The sequence below is a fragment of the Hyla sarda genome, chromosome 4, assembly GCF_029499605.1.
Source record: "Hyla sarda isolate aHylSar1 chromosome 4, aHylSar1.hap1, whole genome shotgun sequence".
Classification (NCBI taxonomy): domain Eukaryota; kingdom Metazoa; phylum Chordata; class Amphibia; order Anura; family Hylidae; genus Hyla; species Hyla sarda.
Window position 1 is genome coordinate 198333588 of NC_079192.1, and position 18792 is coordinate 198352379.

Genomic DNA, 18792 nt, shown 5'->3' on the forward strand with positions numbered 1-18792 from the left:
TTCGTCACAAACTTCTCGGGTTGGCAGTTGATGACTTATCCTGCGTAAATTAGTTCAGCCTTCAGGTGCTCCGGTGGGCTGGAAAAGGTGGATACATTCCTAGGAAAGAGTCTCCCAGGACTGTATCCACCTTTTCCAGCCCACTGGAGCACCTGAAAGCTGAACTAATTTATGCAGGAAAAGTCATCAACTGCCCAGCCGAGAAGTTAAGTCACGAATCGAATTTACTGTAAGTTCGCTCATCTCTAATGTTAACACTGTAGGCCACAGAACGACTATTACATTGCTCCAAGTAGGTAATAATCACTTACAGTATTTACGGTAATTCATGAGTTGGCATACTTGGCATAATATATATCAATGCTGGGCCGTCTCCAACTGCATTCTCATAAATATTGTATTTCCTATGCAGATAACATAACGTTCATGTCACAAGAGATAGAGAGTAGTCAATATATTACAATTTGTGAAGCACTATGCTGAACACTATGCTGAACAGACTTTTATAGTACATGGGCCTTTTCTATTCATTTACAAATACATCTACAGAAAGAAGACATCTAGAAATAGCATATTGATAACTATTTACATGTCTCCATCCTGTCACTACTAAATGAAGCCATTAGTATCCAATAAATACAGCTTCCTCTCGGATACCCTACTTGGCTACTAGCCTTTTACACATGTGAAGAGAGGCTTACAATGTTAGGTGACGTATGGTCTATTTCTACCTACAGTAAACTGATGATAGCAGAGTATGGGCATTGTCAGTTTATATTTTGGGGGACAGAAATGTCTTCACGCAACCTCATTTGAAATCTCTTATTGTAGAAAACAAATGACCTCTTCTCAGCAGACCACTGCCTCCATTTTTGGATTCACAAATGAAAAGTTGTTGAACATGGTCTGGTCCATGCTGTTGATCAGTGTTCTGTCTGTACTTGATATTCTGGCTTTCTCATTCAAGAATTCTTTGTCAAAGTTGGTGCAGTCATTTACTGATTTCTGGGAGGAAGAAGAAATTGTAAACAAATTTTTGGGAGACATAAATTCTCACTCCCTAAAAACGAGGGACCAACATTTTTTTTTTCAATGATATTACCACACTTAAAGGGATACTCCGCTACCCTGCTTTGGAAGCTCCGCTCTTGTTCCGAACTCTGCGTGTGGGCTTCTGTGTTCAGGGCCGCCCCTCGTGACGACACGCCCGCCCCCTCAACAAAAGTCTATGGGAAGGGGGCGCGACGGTCGTCGCGCCCCCTTCCCATAGACTTTCGTTGAGGGGGCGGGCGTGACGTCACGAGGGGGCGAGCGTGACATCACGAGGGGCGGCCCTGAACACGGAAGCACGCAGCGTTCGGAACAAGAAACTTCCGGATGCTGGGGAGCGGAGCTTCCGAAGCAGGGCAGCGGAGTACCCCTTTAAAAAATATGTTGTGTATCATCACTTTCTTACCACGTTAGGTTTAAATGGAGGCTCCACGTCCCTGTTTTCTAGTCTTTCCCAGTCTATCTGTTGGAAGAAGCAGTGCTGGCGAATGTTGCCTTTAAATCCAAGTCTTCTTTCAGGTTCTCTGACAAAGAGCTGAAGATAAAAAAAAAAAAAAAAAAAGATTGATATGTTAAAGTAGGTTTCCCAAATGTCTTATATCAAATAGAAAGTGGTAATGTTTCTCGTCACATTGCGTTCGTTCCTTATTTATGTGATTCTTCCACGACCCACCCCTGATGGGTCCACAAGATGTAGGGATAAGTCTACACTAGACAAGCACACATAGGAAAAACTACCACCCTAGAGGCAAAACAGAGTTATGCTGTATAATGTATATCATGTTTAGACATTTCAAACATAAATAGTTGTTTAGGCCCTTAAAATATAGTGTTGAGTACATGATTCGATAAATATTATTTAATATATTTAAGGGGTATTCTGCCTTTATACATTTTATCCCCTATCCACGAACGTCATGCCCCCTCCCATAGATATGAATGGAGGGGGCGTGGTTTGACATCACTAGGGGGCGTGGCCATAACATCACGTCTCAGTCTCAGAGGCAACGCTCGGCACAGAATGCTGGGGGTTGCACTGAGATCGCAGGAGGTTTCAGCGCAGGGACGTCTGGGACCATACATCTTATCCCCTATCCTTTAGATAGGGGATAAGATGTATAAAGCCGGAATACCCCTTTAATATGTCTACTATTATCAAGAAAACTGTTAGGTCTTAAGAAATACATACCCTGCTAAAGGGAACACTTAAACAACACAATGTAACTCAAAGTCAATCACACTTCTGTGAAATCACACTGTCCACTCAGGAAGCAACACTGATTGACAATCAATTTCACATGCTATTGTGCAAATGGAACAGACAACAGGTGGAAATTATAGGCAATTAGCAAGACACCCCCAATAAAGGAGTGGTTCTGCAGGTGGTGACCACAGACATCTTCTCAGTTCCTATGCTTCCTGGCTGATGTTTTGGTCAATTTGGAATGCTGGTGGGGTTTTCACTCTAGTGGTAGCATGAGACAGAGTCTACAACCCACACAAGTGGCTCAGATAGAGCAGCTCATCCAGGATGGCACATCAATGCGAGCTGTGGCAAGAAGGTTTGCTGTGTTTGGCAGCGTAGTGTCCAGAGCAGGGAGGTGCTACCAGGAGACAGGCCAGTACATCAGGAGATGTGGAGGAGGCCGTAGGAGGGCAACAACCCAGCAGCAGGACCTCTACCTCCGCCTCTGTGCCACAAATGTGCATCTGTCCACTCAAACGGTCAGAAACAGACTCCATGAGGGTAGTATGAGGGCCCGTATTGCACAGGTGGTGGTTGTGCTTACCCATGAGGACATTTGGCATTTGCCAGAGAACACCAAGATTAGCAAATTTGCCACTGGCGCCCTGTGCTCTTCACAGATGAAAGCAGGTTCACACTAAGCACATGTGACAGAAGTGATAGAGTCTGGAGATGCCGTGGAGAATGTTCTGCTGCCTGCAACATCCTACAGCATGACCGATTTGGCGGTGGGTCAGTAATGGTGTGGGGTTGCATTTTTTTGGGGGTGCCGCACAGCCCTCCATGTGCTTGCCAAAGGTAGCCTGACTGCCATTAGGTACCGAGAGAAGATCCTCAGACCCCTTGTGAGACCATATGCTATTGCGGTTGGCCCTGGGTTCCTCCTAATGCAAGATAGACCTCATGTGGCTGGAGTGTGTCAGCAGTTCCTGCAAGAGGAAGGCATTGATGCTATGGACTGGCCCACCCGTTCCCCAGACATGAATCCGATTGAGCACATCTGGGACCTCATGTCTTGCTCCATCCACCAACGCCACGTTGCACCACAGACTGTCCAGGAGTTGTAGGGAGGTCATACGGGCACGTGGAGGCGACACACACACTACTGAGCCTCATGACTTGTTTTAGGGACATTGCATCAAAGTTGGATCAGCCTGTAGTATGGTTTTGCACTTTGATTTTGAGTGTTACTCCATATCCAGACCTCCATGCAGGGGCGTACCTAGAGAATTTGGCACCCGGGGCAGACCCTTTGTTTGGCACCCCCCCCACCCCACCCACACCCCTCCTTAATTACACCCCCCCTTAATTACACCACATTAGATTCCCCACATTAGGTAGCATAGTTTTCCACATTAGGTAGCATAGATTCCCCACATTAGGTAGCATAGATTCTCCACATTAGGAAGCGCAGTTTCACATATACACATATACATATATACATACATATACATATACACACACATAGACACACACACACACATAGACAGATAGACAGACACACACAGACAGAAACACAAATAGACAGACCCACATAGACAGACACCCACATAGACAGACACACAGACAGATAGACAGACACACACACATAGACAGACACACACAGATAGACACACATAGAGACACAGACACACACACATAGACAGACACAGACACACACACATAGACAGACACACACATACATAGACAGACACACACATAGACAAATAGACAGACACACACGGACAGACACAGACACACACATAGACAGACACACACACAGACAGATAGACACACATAGACAGACACAGACACACACACATACATAGACAGACACACACAGACAGACACACATAGACAGACACACACAGACAGAAACACATATAGACAGAAACACATAGACAGACACACACAGACAGACATACACATAGACAGACACACACAGATAGACAGACAGACACACATAGACAGATAGACAGACACACACACATAGACAGACACACACATAGACAGATAGACAGACACACACACATAGACAGACACACACACACATAGACAGACACACACATAGACAAATAGACAGACACACACGGACAGACACAGACACACACAGATAGACACAGACAGACACACACATAGACAGACACTCACACAGACAGATAGACACACATAGACAGACACAGACACACACACATACATAGACAGACACACACAGACAGACACACATAGACAGACACACACAGACAGAAACACATATAGACAGAAACACATAGACAGACACACACAGACAGACACACACATAGACAGACACACACACAGATAGACAGATAGACAGACACACATAGACAGACACACACATAGACAGATAGACAGACACACACACACACACACACACATAAACAGACACACACACATAGACACTTACATAGACACACACAGATAGACACACATAGATAGACACAGACACACACACATAGACAAACACACACAGACACACACACATAGACAGACACACATAGACACACACATAGACAGATAGACAGACACACATAGACAGACACACACAGATAGACACACATGGACAGACACAGACACACACATAAACCGACACACACAGACACATACATAGACACTTACATAGACACACACAGATAGACACACATAGACAGACACACACACAGACAAACACACACAGACACACACACATAGACAGACACACACACATAGACAGACACACACATAGACACACACATACATAGACAGACACACACACACATAGACAGACACACACACACATAAACAGACAAACACACATAGACAGACACACATAGACACACATAGACAGACACACACACATAGACAGACACACATTTACCTGGCAGCATTTCTTCCCTCCTGTGGCGGCCTGACAAGTGTCATCACTGACGTCCTCCTGCGCGGGTCTGCGGAGGGACGTCACATGCGCAGCGTCCCTCATCAGACCCGGGCCGGGCGCCAGCACAGCAGCAAACGGGGGTCAGCGGAGCAAGGTAATGGGGTACTAACGGACAGAAGCGAGAGCAGCTGAAGACGAGCGGGGCACCCCGGTCACTGAGCGGCATGGTGTCACCCTATCAGGCTGGTGTCGCCCGGTCCGGTCCGCACCCCAGCCGCTATGCCACTGGATTTGGGGGGGGGTGACTCCGTCATGGCACCCCCATTGTGAGTGGCACCCGGGGCAGGCCGCCCTCCGCCCTCCCTTGGTACGCCACTGCCTCCATGGGTTGATAAATTTGATTTCCATTGATAGTTTTTGTCAGCACATTCAACTATGTAAGGACGAAAGTATTTCATACGATTAGTTCATTTATTTTTTTGAGCAGTGTATTAAGTTTCTGGTATTTATATAAACATAGGTCCCAAGAGGAAACCTTAAACCGTTACTGTTATTTGTAAAAAAAAAATTGACATATCATGCTTTGATTGTTTGAGATGTCAGTGATGGGACCCCCTCCAATCCCTAGAGTCAGCTGGGGAGACACTTGCTTCAACTCACTACAGGAGACAAGCTCCATAGACTATAATGAGTCAGCGAGTGAAGGTTTCTCCTGGCTATATCTAGGGATTGGAGATTGTCTCAGTAGTGATCAAAATGTTTAACTGTAAGTCTTTCAAATGTGATATTGTATAATAAAACATATTCCATAACTACACTGACAATAATTACCCCAGCAAAGTCAGAAGTTATTTGTATCACAAATAATAGGCAGAAGAAAATGCTCATCCAGAATAATTTGTCAGGCAATTTGGTGAAGGCAATAGGTGTTTACGAATAAGATGTCATTTATCACCTTGTTTCCAGTCATGTTTAAGAGAAATACATCTGAAAAGTCTGGTTTTATTAGAATGCGTATACAAGGCATACGTAAGTCATTGAGTAAGAATGCCGCAGGAATCCTAAGCCCAGAATGAGAAGGGATTCCACTCATTAAGTTACATGTTATACTAAATCTCTTTCCACAGATATGTATTCCAGTCTGCTCAGCTCCTCCTGCTCTATAACAAGATGGAAAGCATTTTCATGGGGACAATTTCCCTTTAAGACTAAAAACCTGAGAAAGAATTATAAGCACATTCTACTAAATAATGTGTCAAGTGTCATGGAGCAGATCACCAAACAGAGTTGTACTGTATATTGTCAATAAGAGACATTTTCTATCTAACCTCAAAAGTGTAGTTTGCATTGCTGAACAGTTTGCTGTAATACAATACAATGAAGAGTAAATGGCGCAGTACTTGAGACAGATATTATCTGCTTAAATCTCATCATGTTCTGGGCTCCTTAGCATAGTAGATGAATAGTGGCTTTTAATTATCCGTCTTGGGCTGCATGGAATAAATTAGCCCCCAATTCATTATCATCCAGTCAAGACTGATACGCCGTGATTTCCAGAGCCATGCCTTCTACTCAGTTAATGCATTTTTCATTACTTGTATCTATAACAACTAAATGAACTGTGTCATAGTGGAAAGAGGGTCTGTTTAATTTTTAGAAGGCACTTTGTAGTAATCCTGGTAACTCATAAGCTGATATTACATTTTTTTATGACTGTATAGCAACAAAGTCACTAATAAATCTGGTCACGTATGGCCACATTAAATGCCAGCCAGTGTAAGTTTCAGGTTATTATTACTGTTTGATGATATCTCCAATGTAATCTGCATTCTGTGTAAATGCTTTTATATTTGATAATAAAATGCAAACAGTTTATTCTTCTGTATTAGATAAAGGATTTATTGTTACAGAGTACTTTTTGTGAGCTTTTACCCGAAATGTGTCTAATGATGCAGAAATACATTGATCAGCCATAATCTTAAACCACTGACAGGTGAAGTGAACCACATTTATTATCTTGACAATGGTACCTGCCCCGGGTGGAATATGTTAAGCAGCAAATGAACAGTCAATTCCTGAATTTTATATGTTGGAAGCATGAAAAATGGGCAAACAGAAGTCACTTGCCAGTATGCCATGGTTAGCATTCACAAAAGTAGTTCAAAGAAGGACAACTGATAAACCAATAGTAGGGTCATGAACAGTCCAGTTCATTGGCATGCATGCTGAGCAAAAGCTGGACCATCTGTTATGATTTCACAGAAGAGTTAAAGAGTACCTGATATCAAACCATATTTTATATACTAACTTATATTATATTCTCTAACTACTCCTAACACCCCTCAAAGCTCATTTTTTTTTAGCTTTAAAAAGCTCTATATCATACCTTTCCCCTTGCTCACATTGTGTGAGCTCCCGGCAGGAGAAAGTGGGCGTTCCCCAGGAGACGTGACGTCACTGAAGCCTGCGAGAGCTGTGCCTCTGCCAGGCCAAGAGGAGACCAAACTAACTGTTTGACTTGTGCAGGGAATAGATGGCCTTTTTTCAATCACATTAAAAACATATAAAGGTTGAGAATTTTAACAGCAAATGAATAGCAAAGTGTCTTATAATTACATAAGGAACAATATATTAAAAGGTACTCTTTAAGGTGCCAATACACCTTATACTAAAGTCGGCTTCACCCACATTTTACAAGCAAATATTATGCATCATGGGGAAAAAAGCTGGACAGGTACTATATTAATCTGGAAAATGTTTTGCTAAAAAGCTTTGTTTCTAGTCTTCATATAAATGTTAAATTAGCATGTACCCCCTACCTAGATATAGATGCAAAGTTCACCCCTTTATGGCGATGTTATTTCCTAATGGCAGTGGTGTCTTTCAGTAGTAAATGTGCCCTGCCACACTGTAATAATTATCTATTGAATCCCTGGAGAGAGATCTAATGCTCATCTTTTCTTCTAGTTGCCAACTCTGGTAATTCATTGGTTTAGTGTAGTATGCCTGTAAATCATCATATCTCTGTACCCATGCCTATTGACCAGTGCCAATCACTGGCAAAGTATTTGTTGCATACATGTTTTTTTGACCAAATTAAGAGTTACATTGTACATGGTATTCCTGTCCATTCTGAAAAGGACCTCTTAATCACTCTGATTCTGTTTGCCAGTGGCTTCCAGAGTATTCAAGAGTATTCCCTTCAGAAATGCTTTATAATGTTACAAAACAAAGATTTTTGTCAGCTGTTATTATGAACCTGCCATTCTGCATTTCTTGGGTGGTAGTTTCTTTGACTTTCTTTAAAGACTACCTCACATTAACTTGAGATGCATTTTATAATCCTCCCAGTTCACTGCCCCTATCATGATAAATCACCCCCTGCCTTTATTTTGATCATTTTTTTTGTTTTCTACCTTGATATTGCTCTGTATTTTCTGCTCAGCCTCAGGTTCAGGTTCACAGACTGGAAAGGGGTGTCACCCAGTAGGTGTGACATCCTCTGAAGCCATACAGGGGGGAACTTCCTCCCTTACTCTGCAACCAACAGCAAACGGCAGTTAAGTGTGAGAGGAGCTATGATTGGATAAGGCTGCACCCCCACCCCCTCAGCACTCCAGACTGCATTTCCTGTGTTTGAACTTCTGCCAGGCCAGCAGGAGTCCAAAGTCTGTGCAAAAGATGGGGGGAAAAGTGCTCTGGACAAGTAGGGAGACACCTAGTGGCAGCTTTTTTAGACACAAATAAAGCATAGAAAACCTTTTTTTTTTTTTTTTTTAAACAAAGCATATTAGAAAGATTTTTTTATTTGCCATAAGGAGTGCAATAGCAAAAATTTTTTTAATGAGAGTGCCCATTTAAGGCAGATTCTGGGCAACTTTCACATGGCTGATCCATTGTTCTGGATCAGTTGATTTTGGAAAGCTTAAAAAAACAACAAACAAACAAACAAACAAAAGACAAACAATAAAACCCAAACAAACAAATATCAAATGAATTTTAGGGAGCTAGAATTAACTGTAAGCTATTATTCGATCATTAATGGCCACTAACAAAGTCTAACGGAGTACATGGTTGTAAACATATAAAAATTATTACCATATGTGATAAAAACAAAATATTTTATAAGTTATCTTACCATAACCAATATATCTTTAGCCTCTTTACTGAGAAAACGAGGATAAAATGGATCATCCATCCGAATAGACTGAAATAACTGTTCTTCATCCATACCACGGAATGGCGATTGGCCAATTAACATTTCATACAGTAGTACCCCGAACGACCACCAGTCAACTGAGTAGCTGTATTTCTGTCCCAGTAAAATCTATAACACAGGTCAGAAAAAGAATAATATTTATGTGACCTAATTTTTCAGTAAGAGTGGAACTTTTTGCCATTATATTAGGCTATTTTCACACTGCTTATGGCAGATATCACTCAGTGGCATAGGTTGTACAGAGATTTCCATGTCTCCTATATGTTATGGAAGTTATTGTGCAGTGTCCCAGTACAAGTATATCTCTAATGGTCTGATGAAGTATCATCTGACTCTATTTTACTGTATATAAAAAGAATTGTACTGTTGATTAAAATTGCACGTTTTGAATGTTACTAGTTAATAACAAATAATAAAAAGGAGTTAAAGGAGTACTTTTTTTTCAAAATCAACTGGTTGTAGTAAGTTAAACAGATTTGTAAATGACTTCTATTAAAAAAATCTTAATCCATCCAGTACTTATCGGCTGCTGTATGCTCCACAGGAAGTTCTTTTCTTTTTTAATTTATTTTCTGTCTGACCACAGTGCTCTCTGCTGAAACCTTTGTCCATGTCAGGAACTGTCTAGAGTAGGAGTAAACCACTATAGCAAACCTCTCCTGCTCCAGACAATTCCTGATATGGACAGAGGTGGCAGCAGAGAGCACTGTGGTCAGACTGAAAAGAACTATACAACTTCCTCTGTAGTATACAGCAGCTGATAAGTACTGGAAGAATTAAGATTTTTAAATAGAAGTAATTTACAAATCTGTTTAACTTTCTGGCACCAGTTGATATGAAAAAAATAGTTTTCCACTGGAGTACCCCTTTAACCCCTTAATGACCACGGACGTAAATGTACGTCGTGGACCAGGACCTACATTTACATCCTGTGTATGAACGCAAGCATCGGAGCGGTGCTCGCATCATACACGGCAGGTCCCGCCTGCTATCAGCAGCCAGGGACCCAGCAGTAATGGCGAACATCAGCGTTCGCGCTGATGTCCGCCATTAACCCCTCAGATGCCATGATCAATACAGATCACGGCATCTGTGGCAATGCGCACGTTTAAATAGATGATTGGATCGCCCTTGGTGCTACTGCAGGGCTTTCGATCATCTAAAATGGCGGCCGAAGGCCCACTTCACCTGCCTCCGACCATCTCCTGGGGTCTTCAATTCTGGTCTGAGATCAAGCAGACCAGAGCAGAAGATCGCTGATAACACTGATCAGTGCTATGCCCTATGCATAGCACTGAACGGTATTAGCAATCAAGTGATTGCTATAGATAGTCCCCTTTGGGGTTGGGGACGTAAAAAGTGTAAAACAAAAGTTACAAAATGTAAAAATAAAAAGTAAAAAAAAATGAAAAATTCCCTCCCCAATAAAAATTGAAATAGTCCCTTTTCCCTATTTTACCCCCAAAAAGCGTAAAAAATTAAAAAAAAGTCGAAAATTGCTGCTTTTTTGTCACATTTGCTGGGAGTTGTAGTTTTGCAACATCTGGAAGTCCACAGGTTGGAGACCACTGGCGTACAGTATAGAGTTCCAGCCCCCAGCAAAGAGGAGGAGGGCAGTGCTTGTGGGTGACACATGTGAGTAGTACCCCACTGGGCTGATAATTAATTGGGGGGGAGCAGAACAGAGCTGGCGGGTAACATGATTGGGGGGGGGTGGTGGTGAAAGAAATACCGTTATATACCGTGGAACTGCCATAAGTTACAAAAATACCGTGATACACATATTTGGTCATACCGCCCAGCTCTAGATCAGACATGTCAAAAGTTGTTGATTGTACCGGGTCTCAATCCTGAGACCTGCTAGAATCAAGAGTTATTAGCTGGGGAAGCAGGCATTATTGCACTCCACTCGCTGGCAGATCGGACCTTTTCTCTGCATAGAGACATGTACAGAAATAAGGTTGGACCTGCTGGCTTGCAGGGGATTGATCAGCGTGCTGCCGCTCTCTTTCCTGGCTGATAACTAGCAATCACAGCGTGTCTCTCAGAAGTGGGACTAGATGCAATCAAAACTTTTGACATGTCTAGGCAACATGTCAAAAGTTTTTTTTTTTCACTAATGACAGTCCAAAAACACTGTAAACATCATATTTCACATTTCATATTTGAGATTCCCTGTGAATTTTATAAACATTAAAAAATAGTTATTAAGGATATGCTTATGTCCCCTGTAAACTTGCACATTATAAGGAGTGCCTACCTCTGGAGCAATATAATCAGGGGTCCCACAGAATGTACTTGTTTTTACATCTCCAAACATATTCTCCTTACACATTCCAAAGTCTGCTATCTTTATGTGGCCTTCCATATCCAAGAGTACATTATCTAACTTCAGGTCCCTAAAATATGGGAAAGTGATATATGTTTAGTCATATAGGGGAGATTTATCAAAACTCCTGCAGAGGAAAAGTTGCCCATTTGCCCATAGCAACCAATCAGATTGCTTCTTAAATTTTTTAAAAGGCCTCTGAAAAATTAAATAAACAATCTGATTGGCTGCTCTGGACAACTAAGCAATCTTTTTCTCTGCACATGTTTTGATTAATCTCCCCCCACAGAGACACAAAGGTCTTTTTTGCTAAACAAATTATTGTCTTTACTAGTTAGAAGTCAGTGACAACCAAATGATTCAACAATAAGAGGATTTACATATTGGTGGTCCTTTTGTTTAGGACCAAATTGTCCATGCCACACTGGGTTAAAAAACTAGGAGATCATCAATAACCAGATACCTCTATTGCCACATATCTTCCAAGGGATCAAAAAATTGGGCAGATTAGGATCCAATCTTCCCATACTTTTTTCCTGTCTGATTTCTGCCTTTGAAGGGGCCCTGTCATTAAAAAAACTGGACAGTGTATTGTTTTCCTGGCGCTTGAGTTAGGCACATTGTAAATCGGGTTGACAGATTACTGGGGTAGGTTGGTAAAGACCCAGCAGTCATGGTACACATTGGCACCAATGAAAAAGGAAGAGGTAGGTGGAGTGTCCTTTAGAAATAATTTCATGGATTTAGGAAGTTAGCTTAAAGGGGTACTCCAGTGAAATTTTTTAAAATCAACTTGTGCCAGAAAGTTAAACAGATTTGTAAGTTACTTCTATATAAAAATCCTTCCAGTACTTATCAGCTGCAGTATAATACACAGGAAGTTCTTTTCTTTTTGAATTTCCTTTCTGTCTGACCAAAGTGCTCTCTGCTGACACCTTTGTCCATGTCAGGAACTGTTCAGAACAGGAGAGGTTTGCTAAGGGGATTTGTTCCTGCCCTGGACAGTTCCTGACAAGGACAAAGGTGTCAGCATTGACCACTTTGGTCAGACAGAAAAGAATTATACAACTTCCTCTGGAGCATACAGCAGCTGATCAGTACTGGAAGGATAAATATTTAACCCCTTAGGGACAAAGCCCATTTTGACCCTAAGGACGAGAGCCTTTTTTGCAATTCTGACCACTATCACTTTATGCATTAATAACTCTGGGATGCTTTTACTTATAAATTTGATTCAGAGATAGTTTTTTCGTGACATATTCTACTTTATGTTAGTGGTAAATTTTCGTCGATACATGCATCATTTCTTGGTGAAAAATTCCAAAATTTCATGAAAAATGTGAAAATTTTGCATTTTTCTAACTTTGAAGCTCTCTGCTTGTTAGGCTAGGTTCAGACTACGGAATTTCCGCCTGCAATTCCTCTCTGAAATTGCAGGTGGAAATTCCCCTTGCTAAAATGTATAGTGTAGTGAATGGGTTTCCGTTCCCAAATTCACACTTAGGAATTTGTGAAGCGGAATTTGTGAACGGAAAATCCGCTTGGAAATTTCCGCCTGAAGAAAGGGGTTGCTCTTTCTTCAGGCGGAAATCCGCGCATAACACATTGCAGTCTGTGGGAGACTGCAGTGTCCGCAAGGTCCTAAGTCGACTGATTCAGTCAGCGCTGGCCGCACTCGAAATCTCCGGGCGAAAATTTTCTGCCCGGAGATTCTGTAGTCTGAACCTAGCCTAAGGAAAATAGACATCCCAAATAAATGATATATTGATTCACATATAAAATATGTCTACTTTATGTTGGCATCATAAAGTTGACATGTTTTCACTTTTTGAAGACATCAGAGCTCTTCAAAGTATAGCAGCAATTTTCAAATTTTTCACGAAAATTTCAAAATCAGAATTTTAGGGGACAGTTAAGATTTGAAATTTATTTATGTTGGAAATCCCCTATAATGGATCCCCATTATGAAAACGGTACCCCCAAAGTATTCAAAATGACATTCAGAAAGTTTGTTAACCCTTTAGGTGTTTTTACAAGGGGTAAAAGTTAAAGGGGCCCCCAAAACTTGTAATTCAATTTCTCTCGAGTAAGGAAATACATCATATGTGGATGTAGAGTGATCGGCGGGCGCACTAGAGGGCTCAGAAGGGAAGGAGCGACAATGGCTTTTGGAAAGTGAATTTTGCTGGAATGGTTTTTGGTGGGAATGTCACATTTCGGAAGCCCCTATGGTGCCAGAACAGTAAAAAAATTAAAACACATGGCATACCATTTTGGAAAGTACACCCCTCAAGGAACGTAACAAGGGGTATAGTGAGCCTTTATACACCACAGGTGATTGATGAACTTTCGTTAAAGTGGGACGTGAAAATTGAAAATCAGATTTTTAACACTAAAATGCTGGTGTTACCCCAAACTTTTCATTTTCACAAGGAGTAATAGGAAAAAATCTCATATGGGGATGTAAAGTGATCTGTGGGTGCACTAGAGGGCTCAGAAGGGAAGGAGCAACATTGGGCTTTTGGAGAGCGAATTTTGCTGAAATGATTTTTGGGGGGCATGTTGCATTTAGGAAGCCCCCATGATGCCAGAACAGTAAAAAAAAAAAAGGCACACAATTCTGGAAACTACACCCCTCAAGGAACATAACAAGGGGTAAAGTGAGCCTTAGTACCCCACAGTTGATTGAAGAACTTTCGTTAAAGTGGGACGTAAAAATAAAAATTCAGATTTTTTTCAATAAAATTCTGGTGTTACCCCAAATTTTTCATTTTCACAAGGGGTAATAGGAGAAAAAGCCCTTGGGGGAAATTTCTTGGGGGAAATACCTCATAGGTGTCCCTAAACTGTTGTCTTGAAATACGACAGGGCTCTGAAGTCAGAGAGTGCCATGCGCATTTGAGGCCTAGATTAGGAATTTGCATAGGGGCAAACCCAGATACAAGCATGGCACTTGCCTCCAACAAAAATACTCTACGGCAGTGTTTCTCAAACATGGTGCCTTCAGCTATTGCAAAACTCCCAACATGCCAGGACAGTCAATGGCTGTCCAACAATGCTGGGTGTGTTGTTTTGCAACAGCTGGAGGCTCCGTTTAGGAAACCGTGCCATATGAGACGTTTCTAATTTTAATGGGGAAAGGGGGGGGGGGGGTCGGGGACGTGTAAGGGTGTGCATGTAGTGTTTTACTTTTTATTTTGTGTTAGTGTAGTGTTTTTAGGGTACATTCACACAGTGGGGCTTCACAGTGAGTTTCCCTCTGAGAACCACTGAGTTAGACTCTAGCTCAGTGTTTCTCAACCCGTGTACCTCCAGCTGTTGCAAAACTACAACTCCCAGTATGTACAGTCTATCAGTGCATTCTGGGAGTTGTAGTTTTGCAACCGCTAGAGGCACACGGGTCTGGGAACACTAAGTTAGGAAATAGACACTAGCTCAGTGTTTCTCAACCAGTGTGCCTACAGCTGTTGCAAAACTACAACTCCCAGCATGCACTGACAGCCGCATTCTAGGAGTTGTAGTTATTCAACAACTGGGGAAGAACAGTTTGGAGACCACTGTGTAGTGATCTCCAATCTGTGGCCCTCCAGATGTTGCAAAACTACAACTCCAAGCATGCCCAGACTGTCCAGGCATGCTGGGAGTTGAAGGGTCAGATGTTACAGAACTACAACTCCCAGCATGTCTGGTCTGTCTGGGCATGCTGAGAGTTGTACTTTTGCAACTTCTGGAGGACCACAGTTTGGAGATCACTAAACAGTGGTCTTCAAACTATGACCCTCCAGATGTTGCAAAACTACAACTCCCAGCATGCCCAGATGGCTTTTGGCTGTCTGGGCATGCTGAAAGTTGTAGTTTTGCAACATCTAGAAGGCCACAGTGAAGATCACTTACCAGAAATCTTCACTGAAGCTTCCTCTGGTGCAGTTTCCAGCCTGCAGTCTCTGCCGCCGATCGACATCTGTACCACCGCCACCACTGCTGCTCTGTTAAGCTGGCCATGCTCCCTCCTCGCCACACTTGTTCCCCCCGCTCTCCTCAGACTTCCATTGGTGGGCAGAGCAGGGGAAATTAACCTTAACCCCCTGCCCCCAACTGCTATTGGTCGGTCTCTCCTGACCGACCAATGGCAGGGGAAAGGAAGAGGTGGCACCCCTGCCACCTCGCTCCTATTCTTTAGGATGATCGGGGCTGTCTCTGACAGCTCTGATCACTTTTATTTTCTGGGCGATCAGGTGACCAGAGACAAGAGCAGCCAGGAAAAAACTATGATTTTCGAATCATGGCAATCTCCATTATGGGGGGTCTCAGGAGCCCCCTGGGCGATGTCATGGGATGCCTGCTGATAAATATCAGCAGTCATCCCGGTCCGATCACCGCCCGGCGAGCGGCGGTGATCAGAAATACAGAGGGCGTACAGGTACGCCCTCCATACTTAAGTACCAGGACGCAAGAGCAAACCTGTATGCCCTCTGTCCCCAACAGGTTAAATAGAAGTAATTTACAAATCTGTAAAAACAAATTGGGCACCCAAAAAAAGTTTTTTCCTCCAGAGTACCCCTTTAAGGCAAGACCTCCAAAACCATATATTCTGAAATGCTACCAGTACCACATGCCATGCCAGAGGTAAACAAGTGGCTCACAAACTGGTGTAGGAAGAAGGGGTTTCAGGTTTATGAAAAACCGCCAATATCTCTGTCGAATACAGATTGTACAGTAGGTATGCTGCACCTCGATGGGGAGGGTGAAGCTGCGCTCGGAGAGAAGATGGCCAGAAGGGTGAAGGAGTATTTAAACTGGGGACTGGGGGGAGAACGGGAAATCACATAAATAGAGGACAAGACAGTGTAGACAGAGAACTGGGACCTATTAATGTACCTGGTGGAGTGGAGGTAGGTGTGAGAATACACTGCTCAAAAAAATAAAGAGAACACTAACATAACACATCCTAGATCTGAATGAATCAACTAATCGTATGAAATACTTTCGTCTTTACATAGTTGAATGTGCTGACAGCTAAATCATGCAATAATTATCAATGGAAATCAAATGTATCAACCCATGGAGGTCTGGATATAGAGTCACACTGAAAATCAAAGTGGAAAACCATACTACAGGCTGATCTAACTTTGATGTAATGTCCTTAAAATAAGTCAAAATGAGGCTCAATAGTGTGTGTGGCCTCCAAGTCCCCGTATGACCTCCCTACAATGCCTGGGCATGCGCCTGATGAGGTGGCGGATGGTCTCCTCAGGGATTTCCTCCCAGACCAGGACTAAAGCATCCACCAACTCCTGGACAGTCTGTGGTGCAACGTGGTGTTGGTGGATGGAATGAGACATGATGTCCCAGATGTGCTCAATTGGATTCAGGTCTGGGGAACAGGTGGGCCAGTCCATAGCATCAATGCCTTCCTCTTCCAGGAACTGCTGACACACTCCAGCCACATGAGGTCTAGCATTGTCTTGCATTAGGAGGAACCAAGGGCCAACCGCGCCAGCATATGGTCTCACAAGGGGTCTGAAGATCTCATCTCGGTACCTAATGGCAGTCAGGCTACCTCTGGCCAACACATGGAGGGCTGTGCGGCCCCCAAAGAAATGTCACCCTACACCATTACTGACCCACCGCCAAATCGGTGATGCTGGAAGATGTTGCAGGCAGTAGAACATTCTCCATGGCGTCTCCAGACTCTGTCACGTCTGTCACATGTGCTCAGTGTGAACCTGCTTTTATCTTTGAAGAGCACAGGGCACCAGTGGTGAGTTTGCCAATCTTAGTGTTCTCTGGCAAATGTCAAATGTCCTGCACGGTGTTGGGCTGTAAGCACAACCCCCACCTGTGGATGTCGGGCCATCATACCACCCTCATGGAGTCTGTTTCTGACCGTTTGAGTGAACACATGCACATTTGTGGCCTGCTTGAGGTCATTTTGCAGGGCTCTGGCAGTGCTCCTCCTACTCCTCCTTGCACAAAGTATGAGGTAGCGGTCCTGCTGCTGGGTTGTTTCCCTCCTACAGCCTCCTTCATGTCTCCTGATGTACTGGCCTGTCTCCTGGTAGCGCTTCCATGCTCTGGACACTATGCTGACAGACACAGCAAACCTTCTTGCCACAGCTAGCATTGATATGCCATCCTGGATGAGCTGCACTACCTGAACCACTTGTGTGGGTTATAGTCTCCGTCTCATGCTACCACTAGAGTGAAAGCACCGCCAGCATTCAAAAGTGACCAAAACATCAGCCAGGAAGTATAGGAACTGAGAAGTGGTCTGTGGTGTCTTGCTAATTGCCTATAATTTCCACCTGTTGTCTGTTCGATTTGCACAACAGTATGTGAAATTGATTGTCAATCAGTGTTGCTTCCTGAGTGGACAGTGTCATTTCACAAGTGTTCCCTTAATTTTTTTGAGCAGTGTAGTTAAAAGGTATAGGCTTCATAAAAAAAAAAAAAAATAATAAAAAAAAAAACTCATAGACCTCTAAATTAATTGCTAACTAATGCTAGAAGCCTGACCAATAAAACTGACAAATTGGAGTTACTAATATCCAAGGAAAATTATTACATAGTGGGAATAACAGAGACATGGTTGAACAATATCTATAATTGAGCAGTTAACATACAGGGTTTAAATAATGTTTTGTCATAAGCTGCCTAATATAATGGAAGCAGCTTAGGTGCGACCAAATAACTATGTATGAATATACAGTCATGGCCGTAAATGTTGGCACCCATGAATTTTTTCGAGAAAATGAAGTATTTCTCACAGAAAAGGATTGCAGTAACACATGTTTTGCCATACACATGTGTATTCCCTTTGTGTGTGTTACGCCGAGTGCTCCGGGTCCCTGCTCCTCCCCGGAGCGCTCGCGGCGTTCTCCTCTCTGCAGCGCCCCGGTCAGACCCGCTGACCGGGAACTCTGCACTGACACTGCCGGCGGGGATGCGATCCGCATAGCGTGAGGCGGCCGCTCGTGGGTCGCATTCCAATCTGCTCACCTGTCCCGTTCCCCGGCTGTCACGTCCTGGCGCGCGGCTCCGCTCTCTAGGGCGCGCGCGCCAGCTCTCTAAGATTTAAGGGGCCAGTGAACCAC

The 18792-nt window shown here is 43.1% G+C and overlaps 1 protein-coding gene across 5 annotated transcripts in view; it reads right to left on the reverse strand.

Annotated features, from left to right (window-relative positions):
* Window positions 1-201: 201 nt before the first annotated feature.
* The window catches only part of PRKCQ (protein kinase C theta), a 257684-nt gene continuing 239093 nt past the window's right edge, over window positions 202-18792 (reverse strand). For all 5 annotated transcript variants that reach the window (XM_056573244.1, XM_056573243.1, XM_056573242.1 and 2 more), the window contains 4 exons: window positions 11630-11768; window positions 9289-9477; window positions 1457-1585; window positions 202-1005 (listed from right to left, as the gene is read on the reverse strand). In XM_056573244.1, the coding sequence (XP_056429219.1) occupies window positions 850-1005; window positions 1457-1585; window positions 9289-9477; window positions 11630-11768 (613 nt within the window). In that variant the 3' untranslated portion in view covers window positions 202-849. The remainder of the gene's footprint in view (window positions 1006-1456; window positions 1586-9288; window positions 9478-11629; window positions 11769-18792) is intronic.